Here is a 22,623-nt window from a genome sequence, read left to right on the forward strand (position 1 = left end):
GTGTTGTATTGGCCATGAAATATCTGTGGATTTGGGGGGGGCTGTTTCTTGATAGTAAACCTATATTGATTATAATGTTATATTTAAATATTCTTTCAGTTTGGTGCTTGTCTTCACTTTATGTTGTTTCTTAATCAACAAAAGTTCTAAATTTTGATATACTCTAGTTTATCGATTCTTTCTTGAAGTTTGATGCTTTTTGTGTTTTTTGTTTTTTTTTTTTTCAAGAAATCCTTCCCTAATTTGAGGTTAGAAAAATATTCATCTATATTTTCTTCATTTAAAATTTGCTTTGTATGTTTAAATCCTTAACCCATTTGGAATCGATTTATGTGTATAGTGTAAGTCAGGGATACAACTTCAGTTTTCTATATGTAAAATCAATTGTCTCAGCACTATTTATTCAATTGTTCTTTGTCTTTCTTCCAATGGGCAACCTTTGTCATATGTCAAAGTTCTATTTATGTATGGGCCTTTTACTGGACTCATTTCTGTTCCACTGGTCATTCTGTCCATCCATACACCAATACTAGATTATGTGCCTTGATATCTGGTAAGCAAGACCTTCAACTTATTTTTCTTCAGAAGTGTTTTGACTCTTCTTGATCTTTTTATTCTTCCATACATACCTTTGATGGAATTTTGCTTGGAATTGCATTGAGTCTATAGAGTAATTTAAGTTGAAGTAGCATTTTCATGGTACTGAGTCTTCCTATCCATGAAATTTGTGTATTTCTCCATTATTTATCTTTGTTTTAGTATTTTACAGAAATTCATTTATTCCTAAAAACCTTATTGGTTTTTGTTGCTGTTGTAAATATCTTTCTCTTATTTTCTGTTACTGTTACCTAGGAATACAGCTGCTTTTTAAATATAGCTTGTATTCGGCCATCCTGGCTAAGTTCTTTTATTATTTCTAATAATTTGTCTGAGATTATCTTAAGTTTTTTTACATGAAGAGTCATGTCTTCTGCAAAATGGAAGTTTTGTTTCTGCCTTTCCAATCCTTGTACCTCAGTTTCTTTTTCTTGTCCTCATGCCCTGGCCAGTCTGTCCAATGTTGTGTGGAAGAGGAACGGTGATGATGGACATCCTGATCATTTTCCTAGTTTGAAGGGAGTGCTTCCAAGGTTCCCCATTACAACAAGTGTTTGCTGTTGAGTTTTCATGGATAACACTTTGTTAAAGGAAAGACGTTCTCTTGTTCCTAGTTTTCTAAGGGCATTTTTGAAAATCATGAATGAGTGTAAAATTTATCAAATGCTTTTTCTGAGTCTAAGGTAATCATATCACTTTTTTCTTGAAGATATTCACTACAAAGCCTTTTGCTTTCTTGGGACTTGATTTGAGCCCTTCTCAAATGTGGGTTGATGAGACAAGGAAACTAGTCTATTGTGCTAGCAATAAGAAAGGATAGGGAAGAATAGGATTTAGCTGATGCTCTTCAGTTTCATCAATCCTCGGTCAATTGTAAAACAGAAACCGAAGTACTTTGGTGATAGATGCAAGCCAGTGCATCTCAGACTTCCTTAGGAATCATTCAGGATCTTACAAAAAGCGGATTCTGATGCAGCACGTCAGGGATGAGGCCTGAGATTCTGCATCTCTAACAAGCTCTCAATGATGTTGATTCTAGAGGTCCAACTAACACACTGGTAACAAGGGTGTAGCAACCTGTAAATGACTGAATTTTTGTTTTTTTTAAGCTTTTAGCCAAAAGACTCGGCTTCAGATTGCAAAGGAAAAAAAAAATTAATCCAGAGAAGGAAATAGGTAAAACATTAAGAAAATTAGATTGGGCTGGTATGGGTTGGGCTGTCCCCCCAACTTCCCAATATTAGCTATTACGATTTCTCCATTAGGACGTTAACCATGACATCTTCCCCCTCCCTTCTATCTGCCTTTGTAGCTTGATGTTGTTGGGGACAATACTGTGGATGAATTTGAAAAGCAGAGGCCAAGCAGAAAACAGAAAAGTTTAGGACTCCTGTGCCAGAAGTTTCTAGCTCGCTATCCAAGTTACCCCATGTCAACTGAGAAAACTACCATCTCCCTAGATGAAGTTGCTGTCAGTCTTGGTATGTATCATCAGATTACCTGGAGATGTGTCTCCAGTTACACTGGGAAACTGATATTCTTAGGCAGGCCAAAAGCTCTTATATTGAATAAAAGTGGACCCTCCAAAAGGTGAGGACAAATGAGCAGGTAGAGCTTCCCTCTGTCACCATCAGGCTTCTTTCCATTGTGCATAGAATTCCAAGGAGCCTTCTAGCCCAGAGAGTCAAACAAAAATTTGGGTTTCTTTTAAACCTTAGAAAATATTTTTATGAGACTTAGATTAAAAATCAATATCTCATATTTTAATTTCATATTATTTCAGACAGACTCAATAATTATTTAGAAATATCTTGCCATTTCTTTTTAATAATGCTTCTAGGAATTCAGAACTGTTTTTATTTCCTTTATAAAGCAAGATTTGAAAGCAAGATTTGAAAGCAAGTGCATTATATTTGAAGCCCTATGGTGTGATATTCACAGCAAACCTGCCAAACCAGTAAAAAGCACATCTAGACATAACTCAAACAGCTAAACCTTACAACAAAGAGGAATACATGTGTTCATGTGGCATGCAAGTGTACAATATGGGGCAGTTTGTGGGCTATAAATATGTATACAGCTGCTGAAGTAGAGACCCTTAGTGGGCATAAATTGCATCGGTTTCAGGATGAACGTTATTGTTGACAATCATTAAATAAACAGCAATCACAGTGGATTGAAGGTGAGTCAGGGTGACCACTTTAAAAACAAGGGGGTTTTACATACAGAACCAAAAGGAAAAAAATCAGTACATAGGTTTTGTGGTGGGTTATATTTGTAGTTTATTAGTTCTATTTCTTCCCATAGCCCAGAGAAATGTGCCCCAGTAGATGACTGTCAATCTGAGTATTCAAGTGGATGGCTAAAAATATTTTAGTTGTTGGAAACTGAGATTATGAAGAGGTAATGGTTGTGACAGGAAGACCATGGGCTCAGCTTTGGAGTCAGACAGGGCTGGATTTGAAGTCCAGCCCCCCAGTTTATAGGCTGTGAGAGCTTTAAAAAGTTAATTAACCTTTTCTCATCTATAAAATAGGGACTATAGCTCCTACCTTGCAGAGAAGGAGCAAGACTTGGGTGTAATGTTGGTAATGTGTCAGTCAGTGCCTGGCATGGGGAACTCTCATTTTATGGAACAGTTTCTACTCAGCTCTTACTAGATGTATACTGCTCTTTACCCTGCTTCTCAAGCTATCCTCTGAATCCCTATAGCTAGGAGGAGGAAGTATGGTGCTGGGGTTGGGGAGCCATTCCAGCCCCAGAAGTAGAATACAGTATTCCAGAAGTAGAATACAGTATTCCAGAAGTAGAACACAGTATTCTGGAATTGATGACAGTGAAACAAGAAGGGGGAACATGAGCCAGCTGGAAAGAGGCATGGTATAGAGCCAATTGAGGAACAGCATCATGGAAATTGGTATTGCAGAGGATAAGGGTAAAATGACAGCTCATCCAATGTTCTTCTCATTGGGGTACATGAAGTCAACTTTCTCCATATACCTAACTTCCATCAAAGATCTTTGTATACTGATGCCAGTATAAAAATTGGAAGTTGAAAGGCTATGCTGCAAGTCCCAAGAAAGACAGAAAAGCGGAACCCTACTATCATAGGAGCTGCAAAGCATTCAGCAGATCCTCATGCTATTGCTTCTTGGAGCAGATTTTTACAACAGCTCCCCAATGCCTCATGATCACCCAAACCTGCCAAAGGACCATCCCATCTCTCTTCATGTGAGGTCGATAAAACAGAGTCTGTTATTTTTTGGTGCCCCTCACTTAGGGTTGAGTCTAAACTCCCTGCTACATCCCAGTTTATAAGCTATAAGACCATATTTTAACCAAGGATGAGCAAAGAGCTTAAAATTGCATTGTTTCTCAAGTTCTGGAGCCATGGAGGTTTAAGATTGGTCTTATAAGTGAGAGGTTAAAGAACTGGATGTGACCTAGCCAATGGAAAATAATACAGCTTAGAATACTGTTTTGTTGAGCTGAGAGAGTTTCTTCAGGGACTAAGGGAAGTATGTTAACAATTGATAAATCCTCGATGGCGTAACTAATACCATAAACTAAGATTAATAGGATTACCTTGTTATAAAAGGAAAAGAGGGCTGAATGCCAGGAAAACCTTCCTGACAAAGAAAGTTCCCAGAGTAACCTACGAGTCTTGAGACCTGTAAAATGGAATGTTTGGTACACCAGCTAACACAATTAAAATCAGTCCAGATTGCAAAGGCCAGTAATTAACTAGGCAAGTGGCTGCCACATTTGCCTTTGCCAACACCACATACTAAACACCCATTGTGCATATTAAGCATCATCTTACTGTCCAAGTGGTCAGAATCTTCCTTTTATTTCCCTGCTCAGGATGTCTAGCCACTAGATGGAGACTTAACAGCTTGTATCAGATACGTAGTAAGATAACCAGGCATATGGATGGCCCTGGGGTGTCTCAGTTGCATTCACATGACATTTCTAATGGGAAGGTTTATAGAATGTTACACTCTAACCAAGATGTGTTAATACATGAAAACAGACTGGAATAAAGAACCAGGTGGTTCTGGACAAGGGGCTGCTGACTGCTCTTGCCAGCACCTTCCAGGAGACATCTGGCATTGAAGGCTGACTTTTGAGGGTGAAGAGCCTTTAAGGGTCATGAGCTGAAATGTTCTGATTGACTGTGAAATGCCTTTTCATGCATGTGATAGAACTCCCTCTCAGCTCCAAAGTTTTCATTGTAATTCAGTCTGTTTTTTGTGTTAAATCTTTGAAGGGCCGAAAGCTACATTCACTGAGTCTGTCCTGATTATATATATAACACCTTCTGGCAAGTGAGCAGAAGGAGGGTATCTTTGTAGCTGCACAGGTTGTCTGGGAGATGCCTGGAGGCTTTTGTTATGGATACTTAGATAAGAGCAAAGGGGGCCAGTGGATTCCAAAAGCCAAAAGGCCTGTTGCACAACAGAATGAGTCATAGATGTGAGATTTTTTAAATCTGTTTCTACTGTGACCTCTTAAGCCAGCAAGGATTTTAGATCTCTCCAATGCCCACACAGGGTATTTACAAAATAATACACAAACATAAAATTAACACCTATTGGAGTCCCTTTGAATTTATTATTGCATTTAATCCTCATCATTTTATGAGATAAATACTAAGGTCTGGAAGGAGTAAGTAACTTGCCCAGAATCACCCAACAAGTAAGGGAAAGAATGAGGATTCAAATCTGAGCAGGTAGTCTGATCCCACAGCCCCCACTCTTAATCACTGTTAGTAAGCTTGAAGGACAGCTCTTGATTCTAATTATTTGGGCAGTGTCGGGAAAGTGAGTAAGAAGAAATTGATGAACTTCAGAATCAGACTGTACTTAGAGACTTTGTGCTTCACTGTTGGGCTATTTGGTAGGATATGATGAATGGAAACACAGAATTGTCATAACTGTGAGCGAGCAAAAGGAAACTCATATTTTTCCAGTCTTGGCTATGGCTTCCTCCAGCCAGCTGAGAAGGTGGCCAAGCTCTCAATTTCTGAGTCTCCAGTTTAAAATGGAAACAAAATATTTACCGTCTGTTTCCCTTACTGGTCCACTAAGCAAGTTAACAAGGTAGTTCTTCTCCAGTTAAGGATAGTATTGTCCAATAAGGAGGTGTTGGTTATTGGACACAATTTATTTTATAGTCTGCATAATTAGGAATACAAGTCAAAATCAAACCAACTAGCGTTCATCAAGCATCTATTAGAAACAGGTTTTAGGTATTATGTGTACCACTCAAAGCCGTCCATTTCAATGTCCTGAAATGTTTGTGGTTTGCCTAACACGTCTAAAGAAAAGTTGCTGTGCTGTTTATATAACACATATGGAAATATCCTAAATGATGTTTTATCCTAAATCTTATTGCAGTTAAGTTGTAAAAAGAAAGATAAAATTTTTTTTGCTTGCATCCTTAAAGGTTGAATTTGTTGAGTACCCACACTTGCTGGGCATGGCATTAGGCTTCATACAAAATAGTTCATAAGCAAAAGCCAGGCCCTCAAAGAATTTATAGTCAAAAATATTCTTCATGATGTCTGTTGGCTTCCATTTTTCAAACAGGTGTTGAAAGGAGACGCATCTATGACATTGTAAATGTTCTGGAGTCATTGCAACTGGTCAGCCGTGTGGCCAAGAATCAGTATGGCTGGCATGGACGGCACAGCCTGCCAAAAACCCTGAGAAACCTCCAGAGACTAGGAGAGGAGCAGAAATATGAAGAGCAGATGGCATACCTCCAACAGAAAGAGCTGGACCTGATGGATTATAAATTTGGAGAACGTAAGAAAGATGACTTTCCAGATTCACAAGACCAGCAGTTACTGGACTTCACTGAACCCGACTGTCCCTCTTGTAAGTTCATTATAAACACATGAGTAATGGCAAAGAAAGCATAATAGTCTCTTCTAGAAGAGATTCACTACTCAGATGGGAAGTGCCAGGTTGACAACCCTGGAGGGAGATGTCCTCTATTCTCTCTACTGAAGAAAAAGAGACAGATGGCTCCCAACTGAGCTGTCCAGTCAACCTCCCTTGAAGCCTGTCTAAAGGCAGTTCACTTGGCATTTGCATGTTTGGACCAAAGCTCACTAATGGTACTCCCACTTTATATTGACAGCCCCATGCTGTTTTCTTTTTGTGGCCTTTAGGTAAAATTTACCTTGAAAGATGTTATCTTTTCAAAGGATTCCAATTTTTAAAATTATATATTGGAGTTGATTACTTAGAAAAGAAACCTTTCACCAGAAAATGTTGATAAGATAGACAACCACTGCTTTCATTTGATGCAGAAATTCTTTTTCCTTATATCTGCCTTGCTCTCCACCCCCTGTCCCCCCATCAATTCTTCCTGTTTTTAACCATTGATCTTCCTCATTCTCATCCCCTTCCTCATTGCTAAGATTATAAAGTACAAGTTTCATTCACATTTCACTTGCAAATATAAAAAATAGAAATGGAAAGTAAGGTGGGCCTGGTTTTCATTAAATTCACCACCTCATGCCTTTTAGTTCCACTCCATGAGCCAGCTTATCCTAATAACCAAAGGAGACGGCCATCTGTTGGGGATGGTTTGCCTGCCATCTACAGCAACACACATTTAATCAGTGTCTCCTATTTATTTTTAGTTTATTAATTCACCTACTGAATCTAAAGAGACTTGGAGGAGGTGGGCACCTACTATGTTTACAGTGTATTCTAGAATTTGTGGGCACAGAGAATTAAAAATGGGGTCCTTCCCTTTGAGGAGAGAGTGGACGTTCTGAAAACAATTCCTGTTAGCTGCCCTATCCTTTCACCCTTCAGCGTTAGAAATAAAAGTTGCTTCAGGAAAACCACACCATGAATTCTGTTATATGAAGTATGAATTTAAAGCATTGAGTGGTTTAAAACAATGCACTTCAGAGTTTCTGCCTACTGCAGAGAATTTTATGAGCCACAAGAAAATTAGCATTATTTCTCTTTTTTTCCTTAACCTTTTTATATTCAAATAATTTCAAGCTCACAGGACAGTTGCAAAAATAACGCAAAGTGCATATAGAGAACACCAACATCCCCCTTCTCCATCCCCAGATATCCACTTAGTATTATTTCTTTATGGGCCAACTTTTGTGATACATGTTCAGTAAGCTTCTGCCTATAACAAGAGTGATCTTTCCATCCGTGGGTTCAGAGCGAGATAATTCCAGAGAACTTTAAGTACAGTCTCCATTGTGGTAAATTGTTTTGATGCTTTTTTCATTCCCTTTGTAGCATCTGCAAACAGTAGAAAAGACAAGTCTCTGCGAATTATGAGCCAGAAGTTTGTCATGCTATTCCTCGTCTCTAAAACCAAAATTGTCACTCTTGATGTGGCTGCCAAAATACTGATAGAAGAAAGCCAAGATACCCCAGATCACAGTAAATTTAAAAGTAAGAACCTTTACCTAATCCATCTATCAGCACAAAAAGGGTGGGACATTATATATTATTATTTTCCACCTCTGAGATTAAAAATTATTTTTTTGTGACGTGCACTCTTCCTGCACTCATAAAGGTGTTGCTTCCGTGAGAGGTAAGCTAATCACGACCGGAATTCCCGTTCAAGTCCTATCATATGGCTTTTCTTCGGTAGTTACAGTGGACGGTGAGAAGCAAAGTGCCGTCCCCACAGTCAGGAAGGTGTAAGTTGCTTTGCATTTCTCTTCAGTATTGCTGAATCCAAGACAGAATGTCTGAGTTTTCTTTCCCCTTTTTTCCCCACCCACTGCATACTCTTCTGAAGGGTGGAGATGAAAGTTGTCTGCAGGTAAGACCCTCCAGAGGAATGGCCAGGGTAAGGCAGGGGTGGTGGGACATGGCTACTGGGCAAGGGGAGAATTTCTGAGTTTCACATCCAGTGCATATTCCTTTTCTGCGAGAGCACACAGCCTGAGCCAAATGCCTTTGGCCACTGGTAGCCCTTTCAAGCCCTTGGGAGCCATGAACTCAACATTCTCTAGCTTCCCCCCAACCCCCCACTGGAATTTTAGCCAACCTTTGAGAGAAATGGCTATATTAAACCTAGCCCTGTCAGGATTGGGAAGAAAGCTGCATCTAGGATGAATGCTTGATGTTTCTGGACAGTGATTAAAGCTCCTCTGCTTGATCTTAGCCCTGAGGGCATGTGGGTTTCCTACCTATAAATTGATTTTTTTTAATAGAAAATACTTTGTGGTCACGTTCTGACCTTCTAAAGTGTTACGTCCTTCTTAGTTTCTCCTCTAGTACATGCACTTTCAAATATCTTTCACAAAGCCTCTAAAGACTCAGGGAATGTTCGCTCTCTCCCTGTTGGGTGACCAGAATGCAGGATTTCAGGTGAGGAGCCGCCTGTCTTTAGAAGTTATACTTTGTGACCTTGAGGCCTGGGCATCCTGTGTGCCCAGGAGTGCCGCCTTGCAGGAAGCTCTGGGGAACCCCTGTCATTTTCTCAGGCCAGCTGCCTGGTCGAGCTGATGCCATGACCTCCTGCTGGGAGAAACTTCAGGATCAGATTTTGCTGTGCCAACTATTAGAGTTACATTTACTCAGAATTTAATTACATCCCACTTCCCTCCCTTTGTGTGTTTGCAATCCAGCACTCCCTGCTTGTCATGGGTGCATCTTATAAGAGGTGTGATATTGTAGAAATGGAAAGAGCCACTGACCTTCCCTTAGTATGTGTCTTTACACAAATCCTGTATGATTTAATGACGAGCCATTGGTCTCTTCATCCCACCCCACTGGATGCTTTCCACTTGAGGGTTTTATGGTAGCCTAGGAAATTTACCTATCATATAAAGGTGTAAGTGTGTATGTATACCTATCACTAAAATGTAATGGTGTCACAGACAGTGTAACCATAATTGTATTTTATATCTTCAAGCCAAGGTACGACGCCTTTATGACATAGCCAATGTCCTGACCAGCTTGGCGCTGATAAAGAAAGTGCATGTAACAGAAGAACGAGGCCGTAAACCAGCCTTCAAATGGATTGGGCCTGTGGACTTCAGTGCCAGTGGTAAGGTGGCATGGTTATGCTAGGGACCTGTTTTGTTTATAATCCCCAATTCCTTTTCCAAATCATACATATACTCTACATGGAGACTGATTTTCTCCTTCATTTCTAAACCAGCTCACACAGAAAATCAGACTAGCGACTTTACTCTTAGAATGTGAGCCTTAACCTTCAGATCATATATACTGATCGACTCACCCAAAGTAGGAATACGAGATGGGAAATATTGACAACTTATAGCTTGGAAGTTTCTGTAACTATTTAATTGCTTTTTCGAAGTTTTTATTTTGCTCCAAAACTTTGTTCTGGAAGTTTGGGACTGAGTGTTAAAAATGACACCCCTTTTGCACTTGGGTTGTTTCTACAGTAGCAAAGGAAAATGTATTTTTTTTTTTTTTTAATTCCAGATAATGTAAAAATTGTCTCCGTTGCTATCACAAAACTAATGTGTGGTATGATTACTTCTAAATATAGTATGAAATTAACGGACACCTTTTTTGTAACTTATTTAAAAGGTTACAGGCATCATAATTTTACCAAACTGGAATAAAAGAGGCTATTATCTTCTACTTGTTTCATGGGTAACATCTGAGCAATCAGGGACTAGATCCTGCCACACCAGCTACTTTACATATAGCTTTGCTTCCTGAAAAAAAGGCCATTAGAAGTCATTTTTAAATTACCCTTCCAGTTTTGATGTTAGTGATAGAAATTCATGCCACTTAACCCAAGCTTTTAAAAGATAAAGCTCCCCATCTCTCTGTCATATATCATTCACTTAGATCTAGATGACACCACTTAAAAGCAAGTATAACTAATTCAACCCAGCAAGTACTTACTGAGTGTGGACTTGGCAACAATTACTATATTAAAATGCCGTGAGACTCAGATTTAAAGATGTGCAACATAGTCTCTGCCTGTGTGAAATATACAACTGCCATTTTCTGCTTCTCTGCCTTTGGCTTCTCCTATTCTTTTCACCTGTGAAGTCCTCCTTGTCCTTTCCTACATAAAAATAATCTACTCAGCCTTTAAGACCTGGCTCAAATGTCAACTCCTCCATGAAGTTTTCTGTGCTTACTCAGCGCAAATAGCATCTCATCTGAACTATTACAATTTAATATTGTGCTGTTGTACTTGGCTTGCTTCTATTGAAGGTATACAATTGACACACATTTTAAAATTACAGAGCAGTTATGTGCTAGACAAGGTGGTGCTAGCTCTGTAGGAATTCAGAGAAGATACAAGTTAAGTTTTGATGGACTGTTGGGTTTTGGAGAGATGGAAAGCTTTTTTTAGTTGAAGGAATAGTAGACAGGAATAGCAGAACAAATCTGCTTTGTGTTGTGGTGACCATCCACCCTGATTAAAGTGGAAGGCAGAGAGTAGAGAATTATGAGAAATAAAATTTGATCAGTTAGGACCATGTTTTGGAAGGCGTCAAAAATTAAGCAAGAATATTTTAGTAAAAGCATGTCCCATGCAATATTTGGGGCATACTCATGCTAAGAACTATTGCTTATCCGAAATTCAGATTTAACTGGGCCCTGCATTTTATTTGGCACCCTTTGTACTGGAGAGATTTACTTGGCCTAACCCCTCCATTACTCTGTAGAGCAAGAGGCCCCAACATGGCAGACGATAACGTGCCTTACTACTCAGAATTACAAGGTTAGCAACGGTCGTGGTAAGATAAGAATTGAACCTTTCTTCTGTTCTGTTATTTCCACTCTGTCTCCTTAATGCTGAAAGATACTGGGAAAAAAAATTTTAATGTATGGATTAATTAATGGATTAATTGTGTTAAATAAAGAATATACTTCGTTTTGAAAAAAAAAAAAAAAAATTAAGCAAGAAGCTTGGTCTAGATGAAGTGACAAGGAGATCCTTGGATATAGAGAGTAAAAGAGAGGAAGGAATCAAAGGTGGTGGTGTCATTGAGAAAAATAAGATAGTTGGAGCGGTAAGTAGGTGTAGAAAGACCAAGGAGTTCACATGTATGTAAGACTAGTGGAACAGCAACTGGGAGAGCTCTGTGAGCTGTTATGGCTAAGATGATTTGGAGCCAGGTCAGGGTATCTCCAGGGACCACCTGCATCAGAATGTCCTGGGTTGCTTGGGTACATGCTGAGTTTGAACAGAGGAAAAAAGGAAAGGCATAGAACAAAGGACAGCATTTGGTAACACCAAGCCTTAGAAACAGGAAGAGAAGAAAAGCTAGAAAATGAGATAGAAAAAACAGCCAGAGTGATGAGCCAAGGAAGGTGAGAAGGAGAGGGATTGAATGGTCTACGATGTCATGAGCTTCCAAAAGGTAGGAGAGGATGAGGACAGAGAGAAGGCTGTTAGGCTTGCATTAAGGGTGTCTTTAGTAACCTTTAGAGCAAGCTGTTTTGGTAGAAAGGTAAGAAGTGGAGTGGGGTTAAGACCAAACGAAAAGACAGTAAATAGAGACAACAGGATCTTGACTGTAAGTGTAAGCACAAAAACGAAAGTTGTAGGACAAACGTAGAAAGATCCGGTAAAAGGAAGCAGACTGCCTTTGTTTCTTCTAGTTTCTGGAGACCTTGTTTGGAGACAAGAGAAAAATCCCTTAAAAGGGGAGGAAAATGAAAATGTTAACAAAGATCATAAATTGTATGGAAGCCAGCCCCCCCCCCCCAACAATGGAACTAATTCTAGATTGAACCTTTGCTCATTATGCTTGTGAATTGCTTACATTATTTAACTCCATCCTCTCAGTTCTACCTTGAGTCATAGGTACGATTATACTTTGTACAGTTGAGAAGTTGGCTTACAAAGGCTAAGCAACTTTCCCAAGGTTCTGGGTTAAAGTACAGACCTAGGTACATGAGGGACAGCATAACTATATTTTTAGTATATAACATCAGTATCGAAATTGCTCCCTGGGAGAGGGAGGGAGGAAAAAAAGACAGGTGGACTAAGAACAGAAGAAAAGGTTTAAAATAACTATGTGGGGTATGTTAGAGAGTTGATAACCGAATATAGACAGTGAAATTCTATAATTTGCCCAGGTTTGTGTAATTTGGAATCTTTTAGGTCCGCCCTAGAAGCTAGATGTTGGAACAGCAAGGAAGAAGTAAGATTGAAGTGGATGAAGATTTAGGAGGCTGCTGCTGCCTGTGCCTGGTTTTACCAGCTCTTGTCATTTCTTTCTTGTTATTCTTGGATCATCCTTTCCCATAGCTTCAACTAGCATTCCAACAGTCCTAACATCTCCATCTTTAACCCTGACCTCTCTTCTCAGTTCTGACATTGACTTCCATCTGTCTACTGTATATGTCTACAAGGGTGCTTTTCAGAAACCTCAAACCAAACTTATATTCTCTACTTGCTCCTATTTCCATTACCAGCAACATCATCATCAACCCAGCAACCGAATAATGGAAGCTCGGGTCACCTGTGATTCAACTCATTCTTCTTCGCTCCTTCATTAGCAATTCCTCACCATTAAACTTCATAAATATATCCTCCTTTTTCACCATCATTACCCAGTTAACACATAGGTGTTTTCTTCTTTTGAACAGCTTTTTGAGGTATCATTGGCATACAATAGATGGCACATAGTTAAGGTTTCAGTTTGATAATCTGGGGCTTATGTATGTACCTGTGAGATAATCACTGCAATCAAGATAGTAAACATATCCATCACCCTGAAGTCTGCTCCAGACCCTTTGTTATTTCTCCCTTCCCCCCTCCCAAAGGAAACATTGATCTGCTTTCTGTTACTCTAGATGGATTTGCACTGTCTAGAATTTTATGTGAGTCACTTAGTATGCACATTCTTTTTTACCAGACTTCTTTCACTCAGCATAATTATTTTGAAGTTTATTCATGTTGTAGTAGATATCAATAGTTCATTCCTTTTAATTGCTGAGGAGTATTCCATTGTCTCAATATATCTTACTTTGTTAATCCATTCACCTGCTGATGGACTTCTGAGATATATGCTTTCATTTTTCTTGAATAAATGCATAGGCATGGAACATCCACCTTATGTTGGAGGTGTTTACGTTTTTCAGATACCTGCAAATTGTTTTCCAAAGTGGTTGTAACATACTACATTTCCACCTTCAGTATATAATGGTTCTAGTCCAACCACATCCTTGCCAAAATGTGTTATGTCAGTCTTTTAAATTTTAGCCCCTCTAATAGGTGTGTCGTAATATCTCATTGTGGTTTTTTTTTTTTTTAATTTGCATTCCACTAATGACTAATGATATTGAGCATCTTTTCATGTCTTTGTTTTGCCATCAGTATATCTTCCTTGGTGAAGTGTCTGTCCAGTTGCTTCCTTTCTTATTGAATTGTAAGAGTTCTCTATATTACATTATACATTCAAGTCCTTTATCAAAGATGTAATTTTCAAATATTTTCTCCCAGTCTGTGGCTTATCTTTTCCTTCTCTATAATGTCTGTTGAAAAATCAAATGTCTTAATTTTAAGAAAGTCCAATTTTTCCATTTTTTTTAATTTTGTGGATCACACTTCTAGTGTTGTATCTAAGAAATCTTTGCCTAACCCAAGGTCAAAAATAGTTCCTTTATGTTTTCTTCTAGAAGTTTTATATTTTTGGGTTTTATATTTAGGTCTAGAATCCATTTTAATTTAATTTTTCATATGGTGTGAGTATGGATCAATTTGTTGTTCTTGTAATTTTTTTCATAATGGATATCTAGTTGTGCCTGCAACATCTGACTGTCCTTTCTCCATTAAATTTCCTTTGCATGTCTCAAAAATAAATTCACTGAATATATGTGGTATTACTTTTGGACTCTCAGTACTGTTGCATTGAGAGTCTGTTTGGTATACTGGCTCTTAGAATGAGTTGGGAAGTGGTCCCTCCTTGTCAGTTTCCTGGAAGAGTTGTATAGAATGAGTATTGTTTTAGTTTCCTAGCTGCCAAAGCAAATACCAAACAATGGATTGGCTTAAACGATGGGAATGTATTGTCTGATGGTGTTGAGGCTAGAAGTTCAAAATCAAGTTATCATCAAGGTGATGCTTTCTCCCAGAACACTGTGGCATTCTGGGGCTGGCTGCCAATGATCCTTGGGCCTTGGTTTTTCTGTCACATGGCAGTGCACATGGTGGCTTCTCCTGGTTTCTCCATTCTCTTCCACTTCCATTGGCATTCAGCTTCTGGCTGCTCCATGTCACTCTCTCACTCTATGACCTTCCCTCTAAGGCCTTCGGTAATAGGATGACCTAATTCAGCTGGGCTACACCTTAACTGAAGTAGCCTCATCCAAACGTCCCATTTACAAGAGTTCACACCCACAGGAATGGATTAAGTTTAAGAACATGTTTTCCTGGGGTGCATAGCTCCAAACCACCACAGGTGTTATTTCCTTTCTATGTGTTTGGCAGGAATCACCAGGGAAGTAGTCTGGGCCTGGAGTTTTCTATGTGGGAAAGTTTTTTTTAACTACAAAATCAATTTCTTTAATAGCTAACAGGTTATCTTCTTGAGTAAGCTCTTTAGGAGTTTGTGTCTTTCAATGAATTTGCCATTTCATTGAAGTTGTTAAGTTTGTTGGCATAAAATCATTCATAATATCCTCTTAACATATTAGTATGTATAGAATCTTTAATGATGTCACTTTTTTCATTCCTGATATTGGCAATTTGTTACTTCTTTTTTCCTAATAAATCTGACTGAAGGTGTTCTAGTTTTCTAATGCTGCCAGAATGCAAAACACCAGAAATGAATTGGCTTTTATAAAGGGGGTTTATTCGGTTACACAGTTACAGTCTTAAGGCCATAAAGTGTCCATCAACAAAGGGTACCTCCACTGGAAAAAGGCCATTGGCATTCGGAAAACCTCTGTTAGCTGGAAAGGCACATGGCTGGCGTCTGCTTGCTCCCAGGTAGCATTTGAAAATGGCGTTCTCCAAAATGTCCGCATCAGCTTCCAACAGCCATCTTCAAAATGTCTGTCTCAGCTCCAGCTCCAGCTCCAACTAGCTATGAGCTCCTTTTGTCTGGGCTTATATAGTGTTCAAGTAAACTAAACAAGGCCCACACTGAATGGGCATGGCCATGCCTCCATGGGAATTACCCAGAGTTATCACCTACAATTGGGTGGGTCACATCTCCATGGACACTGAACCAATAGGTTCCAACCCAATCCACACTAATACTTCTGTCCTCACAAGAATGCATTAAAGAATATGGCTTTTTCTGGGGGACATAAATATACAATCCAGCATAGGAGGTGTATTGATTTTAATGATCTTCTCAAAGAATACCAGTTTTTGTTTTCATGAATTTTTCTTATTTTTCTAGTGTCTATTTCATTGATTTCTGCTCTGATCTTTATATTTCTTTTCTTCTACTTAGAATTCAATTTGCTCTTTGTTCTACTTTCTTAAGGTAGAATCTGAGGTCATTAACTTGAGAACTTTCTTTTTTTTCTAGTAGAGGCATTTTACTGCTATAAATTTCCCTCTAAATCCTGCTTTAGCTGCATCTCACAAATTTTGATGTTATGTTTTCCTTGTCTTCCCATTCAAAACTTTAATTTCCCTTTTGATTTCTTCTTTAGCACATAAGTTATTTAGATATGTGCTGTATGGTTTCCAAATATGAGATTTTGCAGATATTCTCTTATTGGTTTCAAATTTCATTCCATGTGATTAGCGAACTTACTTTATATAACTTGAATCCTTTTAGATTTTTTGAGACTTTTTTTATGTTCAAGATATGGTCTATCTTGGTAAATGTTTCATGTGTACTTAAAAAGAATAGGTGTTTTGCTATTGTTGGGTGCAATATTCTATAAATGACAACCAGATCAGGTTAGTTGATAATGTTGTTCTAATCTTCTATATCCTTACTGATTTTATGCTTATTTGTCCTATCAATTATTGATAGAGAGATGTTGAAATCTCTGATTATAATTGCATATTTATCTATGTCTTCTATTGGGTATTGCTTCATTTATTTTGAAGCTCTGTCATTTGGTACATAAACGTTTAGGATCACTTTACATTCTCAAGGAATTGACCCTTCTTTCATTTTAGCATTATGCTTTGCTCTGAAATCTACTTTATCTGGTATTAATTAGCCACTCCAGCTTCCTTTTGGTTAGTTACCATGTTGTATACTATTCATTCTTTCACTTTTAAGCTATCTGTATCTCTATCTAAAAATGGGTTTCTAATAGGCAACTATAGGTGAGTCTTGCTCTTTTATCTAATCTGATAACCTCTGCCTTTTAATTGGGTTGTTTAGGCCACTTACATTTGACATGATTATTGATATGCATAGATTTAAAACTATCGTCTTGCTGTTTGTTTTCTGTTTGTCCCATGTGCTCTTTGTTCTTTTTCTTCTTTTTCTCTCTTCTTTTGGATTTATAACTCTTTGTTGTGTTATTTTAATGGCTGCTTTAGGGTTTATAGTATGCACCTTTAACTATCCCAGCCTACCATCAAGTATATTATATTACTTACGCTGTATGAGAATCTTACAATAGCGTACTTCCATTTCTCCCATCCTGGTCTTTGTACTATTGTTGTCACACATTTTACTTCTATAGATGTTATAAACTCCACAATGCATTATTATTATTTTATCTTTAAAAAGCAGATTTAAAATAAAATTTTTAAAGAGATTTAAATAGTGTTCCAGTTTGCTAATGCTGCCCTTATGCAAAACACCAGAAATGGATTGGCTTTTATTAAAAGGGGTTTATTTGGTTACACAGTTACATACAGTCTTAAGGCCTTAAAATGTCCAAGGTAAGGCATCAACAATCAGGTACTTCACTGGAAAAAGGCCATTGGCATCTGGAAAACCTCTGTTAGCAGGGAAGGCACGTGGCTGGCATCTGCTTTCTCCTAGGTTGCGGTTCAAAATGGCGTTCTCCAAAGCATCAGCTTTCAACCGCATCTTCAAAATGTCTCTGTAAATTGCAGCAGCAAGCTCCTTCTGTTCTGAGCTCCTATATAGGGCTCTACTAAACTAATCAAGGCCCATGCTGTATGGGCGGGGCCACATGTCCATGGAAATTATCTAATCAGAGTTATCATCTACAGTTGGGTGAGTCACATCTCCATGGAAACAAACTAATCCAAAGGTTCCAACTTAATCAACAGTAATAGGTCTGCCCCCACAAGATTGCATCAAAGAACATGGAGTTTTGGGGGACATAATACATCCAAACTGACACAAATAGTAAAAAAAAATTTATATCTGCCCATGTAGTTACCATTTCCAGTGCTCATCACACTTTTTTTAGATGCAGGTTTCCATCTAGTATCACTTCTTTTTCTGCTTGATGGACTTTCTTTATTTAGCATTCGTTATAGTGCAGGTCTGCCAAGGATGAATTCTTTAAACTGTTGTAAGTCTGAAAAATCTTTATTTCACCTTTGTTTTTGTTTGTTTGTTTTCATGCATGTCTTTATTCTATTAATCATCTACCCATACACTGGGTAAAGGGGGTATCAGTTCCCAGGTTTTTAAAATCATAGGGTCATAAGATAAAAGCTACATAGTTACACAATCATTACCAAAGTTTAAGGCTACTGGATTATAGTTCAAAATTTTCAGGTATTTTCTCTGGCTTCTCTAATACACTAGAAACTAAAAAGAAATTTTATATAATGAGTCAGTGGTCATAGACATTTGTTAAATCCTAATTTCTCTGTTACAACTCCTCCTTCTCATTTGATCATTTGATCAATCTTCAGGGATATCTGGGCAAAGAGCATTCTAACTTCATGCTAAAAATGGGTGTTGGCATTATGGGGTAAAGGAATGAAACTGGTTGATGTTCTTGGAGAGACTGTTTCCTCTGGATTTCAGAGCTTACCTGGCATAGGAACAATCTGGAGGCTTTAAGTTTCTGAAGAAATAAACTTGATAAGCAAAACTTTTATAGAGTCTTAGACAGACCCTAGGGTATTCTTCAGGGTTTTCAGGAAGACTGTTGGTTGGGGCTTGGCATACCATGACAAATTGCAATATCTGGCTGAAACTTGCGTAAGAGTAACCTCCAGAATGACCTCTCAGCTCTATTTGAAATCTCTTAACCACTGTAACCTTATTTTCTTTCATTTCTTTTACCCCTTTTGGTCAAGAAGGCATTCTTAATCCCACGATGCCAGGGCCAGACTCATGCCTAGGAGCCATGTCCCATGTTGCCAGGGAGGCTTACACCCCTGGGAGTCATGTCCCACATAGGGTGGGGAGGGTAGCGAGTTCATTTTCAGAGTTTAGCTTAGAGAGAGAGGCCGTATCTAGGCAACAAAAGAGGTTCTCTGGGGGTGACTCTTAGGCATAATTATAGGTATACTTAGCTTCACCATTACAGAAATAAGTTTCATAAGGGCAAGCCTCCAGATTGAAGGTGTGACTTATTAAATTGAGAGTTCCTATTGCTTAAGAGAACATCAAGAATTCCTAAGGTGAGGAAATTTAATAGTTCCACATTTTTTCTCCAGTCCCTAAGGGACTTTGCAAATGCTTTTTTATTTTCTGCCCAAAATACTCTGGAATGTATTAGGATATTACATTAGCCTGTACAGAATAACAAGATCTCATTCCCTGTTCTAGGTTCCATGTAATTAGGTTGTTTAAATAAACTGACCAGACAGGTTAAATTAGATATTGTGATACAAAGGATTTTAAATTTTGGATCACCTTTGTTTTTGAAAGATATTTTTGCTAGGCAATGCTAAATTGACAGAGTTTTTTTTTTTTTTTCCCTTTCAATACATTAAAGAAATTGCTCCACTCTTTGCTTTTTCTCTTGATGGCTCATTTTCAGCAATTTGATTATGAGATGCCTTAGTGTAGTTTCCTTCATGTTTCTTGTACTTTGGTTTGTTGAGCTTCTTGGATCTGTGGGTTTAAAGGTTTCATCAGATGTTTTCTGTCCCCTGCTCTGTCTCCTGTCCTTCGAGGGCTCCACTTACCTATATATTTGACTTCTTGAAGCTGTTCCACAGTTCACTGTTGTTTTGTTCATTTCTTTTAGTCTTTTTTCTCTCTTGGTTTCATTTTAGGTATTGCTTTGTCTTCAAGTTCACAGTTCTTTTCTATGATGTCTAATCTGCCATTTTTCCCATCCACTGTATGTTTTCATCTCTGACATTGTATTTGTCATCTTTAGAGGTTCAATATGGGCCTGTGTGTTTTCCACATCTCTATTTAACATGTTTAATCTTTCCTCTAGCTTCTTGACTATAAGGAGTACAAGTATTGTTGTAATGTCCTTGTCTACTAATTCTACCATCTGTATAATTTCTGGGTCAATTTCAACTGACTTTTCCTCCTTGTGGGTTAAATTTTCTTGCTTTTTTGTGTGCTGGTAATTTTTAATTGTATGCCAGACATTAAGAATTATACATTCTTAGGTGATGGATATTTCTGTGTTCCTAATAATGTTCTTGAACTTTGTTTTGAGGTACTGTGAAGTTACTTGGAAACAGTGATCCTTCTGGATCTTCCTTTTAAGCTTTAGTGAGTAGGACACTATCAGTGTTTAGAGTACATTTTCTCTACCACTGAGGCAACACCCTTTTCAATGCTCTAACCAGTGCCATCTGAATTATGAGGTTTTTCCATTCTGGCTTTTGGGAATAAAAGCGCTGTATAAGCTGCAGAAACTGTTCACACTAATCCTTTTGAGTGATTCTTTCTCTGGCCTCAGGTAGTGTTTACTCACATGCAATCATTACTCTTCTGTCTGCTCCAGAGGGACCCTCTGCAGGTCTGTAGCATTCTCTCTGTATATGGCTCTCTCCTCTCTAGTCCTACAAACTCTAACTGCCTTGGTTTCCCAGATTCCCAGATCTATCTTCTCAACTTAGTGAGACTTCTGGGCTCTTCCTAGGTACCCTCCCTGCACCCCAACTTGAGATTCTCCAGGGAGTAAGCCAGAGCAGTCATAGAGCCTACCTCATTTGATTTCTGTTTCTCAGAGATCACTATCCTTCCTTCAAGTTTTGAGAGCCATTGCTTTGTATATTTTTCTCCAATTTTTTATTTCACAAAGGAGGGTAAATATGATTTCTGTTACTGTCTTGACCCATTTTCTTCTTTTGAGTCTTTAAATGCCAATTTTCTAAAAGAAACATGTACTGGGCTTTTGTGATAAGAAAGAAAACCCAAAAGTTATTGTTTTGTTTTGTTTTTATTTTAAAGTTGCATTAACATGAAAGCATGTATTTTAGACAATGTAAGTGTCGTTGGGCCTTTTAGTTTATTAAATCAGTTTTGGAATGTAAAATGTATGTGCGTTGATCTCAGAAAACAAGAAGCACAAATGAACAGGGTAGGAATGACAGTCTGGATATCAGGGTCAGCCAGCTGGCTATATGGAGTTCTGTCCTGACTTCACACAGGGCCCTTTAAGCATAAGATATGCCTCCAAGGCTCAACCTTCTATTTTCCCTACTGTTCCACAGCATTTCAACCATGATGTTTCTGCTAATCTTATTCCTTTGGTCACTTAGTAACTGAGCCTCCTACTGTATAAGAAAGAAATATTCAAGCATAATAGAAGAGAGAGATTCTTATACTCATTGCCCTAGATCTATGGCGTGGAGGCTGATCTCAATCTTGAAAGTGTATCTCAAACTATGCATGTGGAGCTGAGCGTGGTCAGGTTTTCTTTTGAAACTCTGTCAAAATAGAGCATCTAAAATGTCAGGTCCATTCTAATTTGGATTGAAGAACATCTTGCTCTACTTTTACTGCAGTTCAGATAATTTTCGATTATATATACAGATTCAGTCTCACTTTATGGTCATTCACTAACTTTAAAAAAAATAATACATTAAGAGAAATTGGGGTTTGAGACAAGGCTCATACAGTTCCTTAGTTTGTTATTTATAATGTGGCTCCATTATAATTACAGGCTCAAAGCCAATCGTAAAAAGGCTAAAATTATCCTGAATTATGGTTGTATAACAACACTACCAATTCTCTCATTTATTTAGATGAAGATCTAGTGGATGTTTCTGCATCTGTCTTACCAGAATTGAAAAGAGAAACATATGCCCAGATTCAAGTCTGTGCAAAACAGAGGCTGGCTCGACATGGTTCCTTTAACACAGTTCAGGCTTCTGACAGGATCAAGAGAAAAGTAAACTCAGAACCCAGCAGCCCTTACAAAGAAGAACAAGGTATGTGCCCTTGCTTAATCCACAGAATCTGTCAGTTGCAATGTAATTATAGCCCTACCCATGTGCAGACATTTTTAAATGAGCTGACTCTAGGCTCTACCTCTTTTTTTCCGGAGGTCTACTTTTTACTTACCTGAAGTGAAACTGTTATTGGAGGCAGAGGAGATGCCACATACCTTAAATTGATCCTGGTCACCTTTGAAGATCTGTTGGTCCACATGGTTGACCTGTTTGATGAGTCTCAGAAATTCATCAGAACTACAAAGCAACACTTGTTTTCCTTTTTCTCCTGTTTTTCTTACTAATTCTTCTTGAGACCAGAATTCACCATCAACAATTAGCTTCTTGAAATTTCTCCCTTTGAATCAAATCCCTGAGCTGTGAATAATGAATTCTGTTGTATATAATTGGTGTGTATAATACATCTCTTGCTGTATTTGTTAAACCTCCATTTTCTTTTTCAGTATCAGGCAGTTATTCCTTAGAAATTGGAAGTCTGGCAGCTGTCTATAGACAGAAAATAGAAGACAATTCTCAGTAAGTAATCTTTAAAAATTCACAGTGTATTCTTGTCTATTTGCTTGTTACTTTGAAATGCCACTTATCAAAAGATAAAGTTTAGCATTCTTGCTAATGAGTCAGCCATTTGTTTATTAAGAATTTTGTAAATCTCCTTTTTGTGCCTAACACTGCAATAAGTAGCTTTGGAGACACAAATATTTGAAAAATTTATGCCCCAAAGGTATGATAGTTTCTAAGGGGAAAAACACAAATACACTGAAAAAAAATAATTTGCTACTAATGTGACACTGAGAAATG

The 22,623-nt window shown here is 38.1% G+C and overlaps 1 protein-coding gene across 1 annotated transcript in view; it reads left to right on the forward strand.

The window, feature by feature from the left end:
• Window positions 1-22,623, forward strand: part of E2F7 (E2F transcription factor 7) — a 51,791-nt gene that overhangs the window by 21,298 nt on the left and 7,870 nt on the right. Inside the window, exons 5-10 of the mRNA XM_037846823.1 lie at window positions 1,910-2,078; window positions 6,189-6,479; window positions 7,878-8,036; window positions 9,511-9,645; window positions 21,619-21,804; window positions 22,269-22,341. Of these exons, the coding sequence (XP_037702751.1) occupies window positions 1,910-2,078; window positions 6,189-6,479; window positions 7,878-8,036; window positions 9,511-9,645; window positions 21,619-21,804; window positions 22,269-22,341 (1,013 nt within the window). The remainder of the gene's footprint in view (window positions 1-1,909; window positions 2,079-6,188; window positions 6,480-7,877; window positions 8,037-9,510; window positions 9,646-21,618; window positions 21,805-22,268; window positions 22,342-22,623) is intronic.

The sequence above is a fragment of the Choloepus didactylus genome, chromosome 8, assembly GCF_015220235.1.
Source record: "Choloepus didactylus isolate mChoDid1 chromosome 8, mChoDid1.pri, whole genome shotgun sequence".
Taxonomy (NCBI): domain Eukaryota; kingdom Metazoa; phylum Chordata; class Mammalia; order Pilosa; family Megalonychidae; genus Choloepus; species Choloepus didactylus.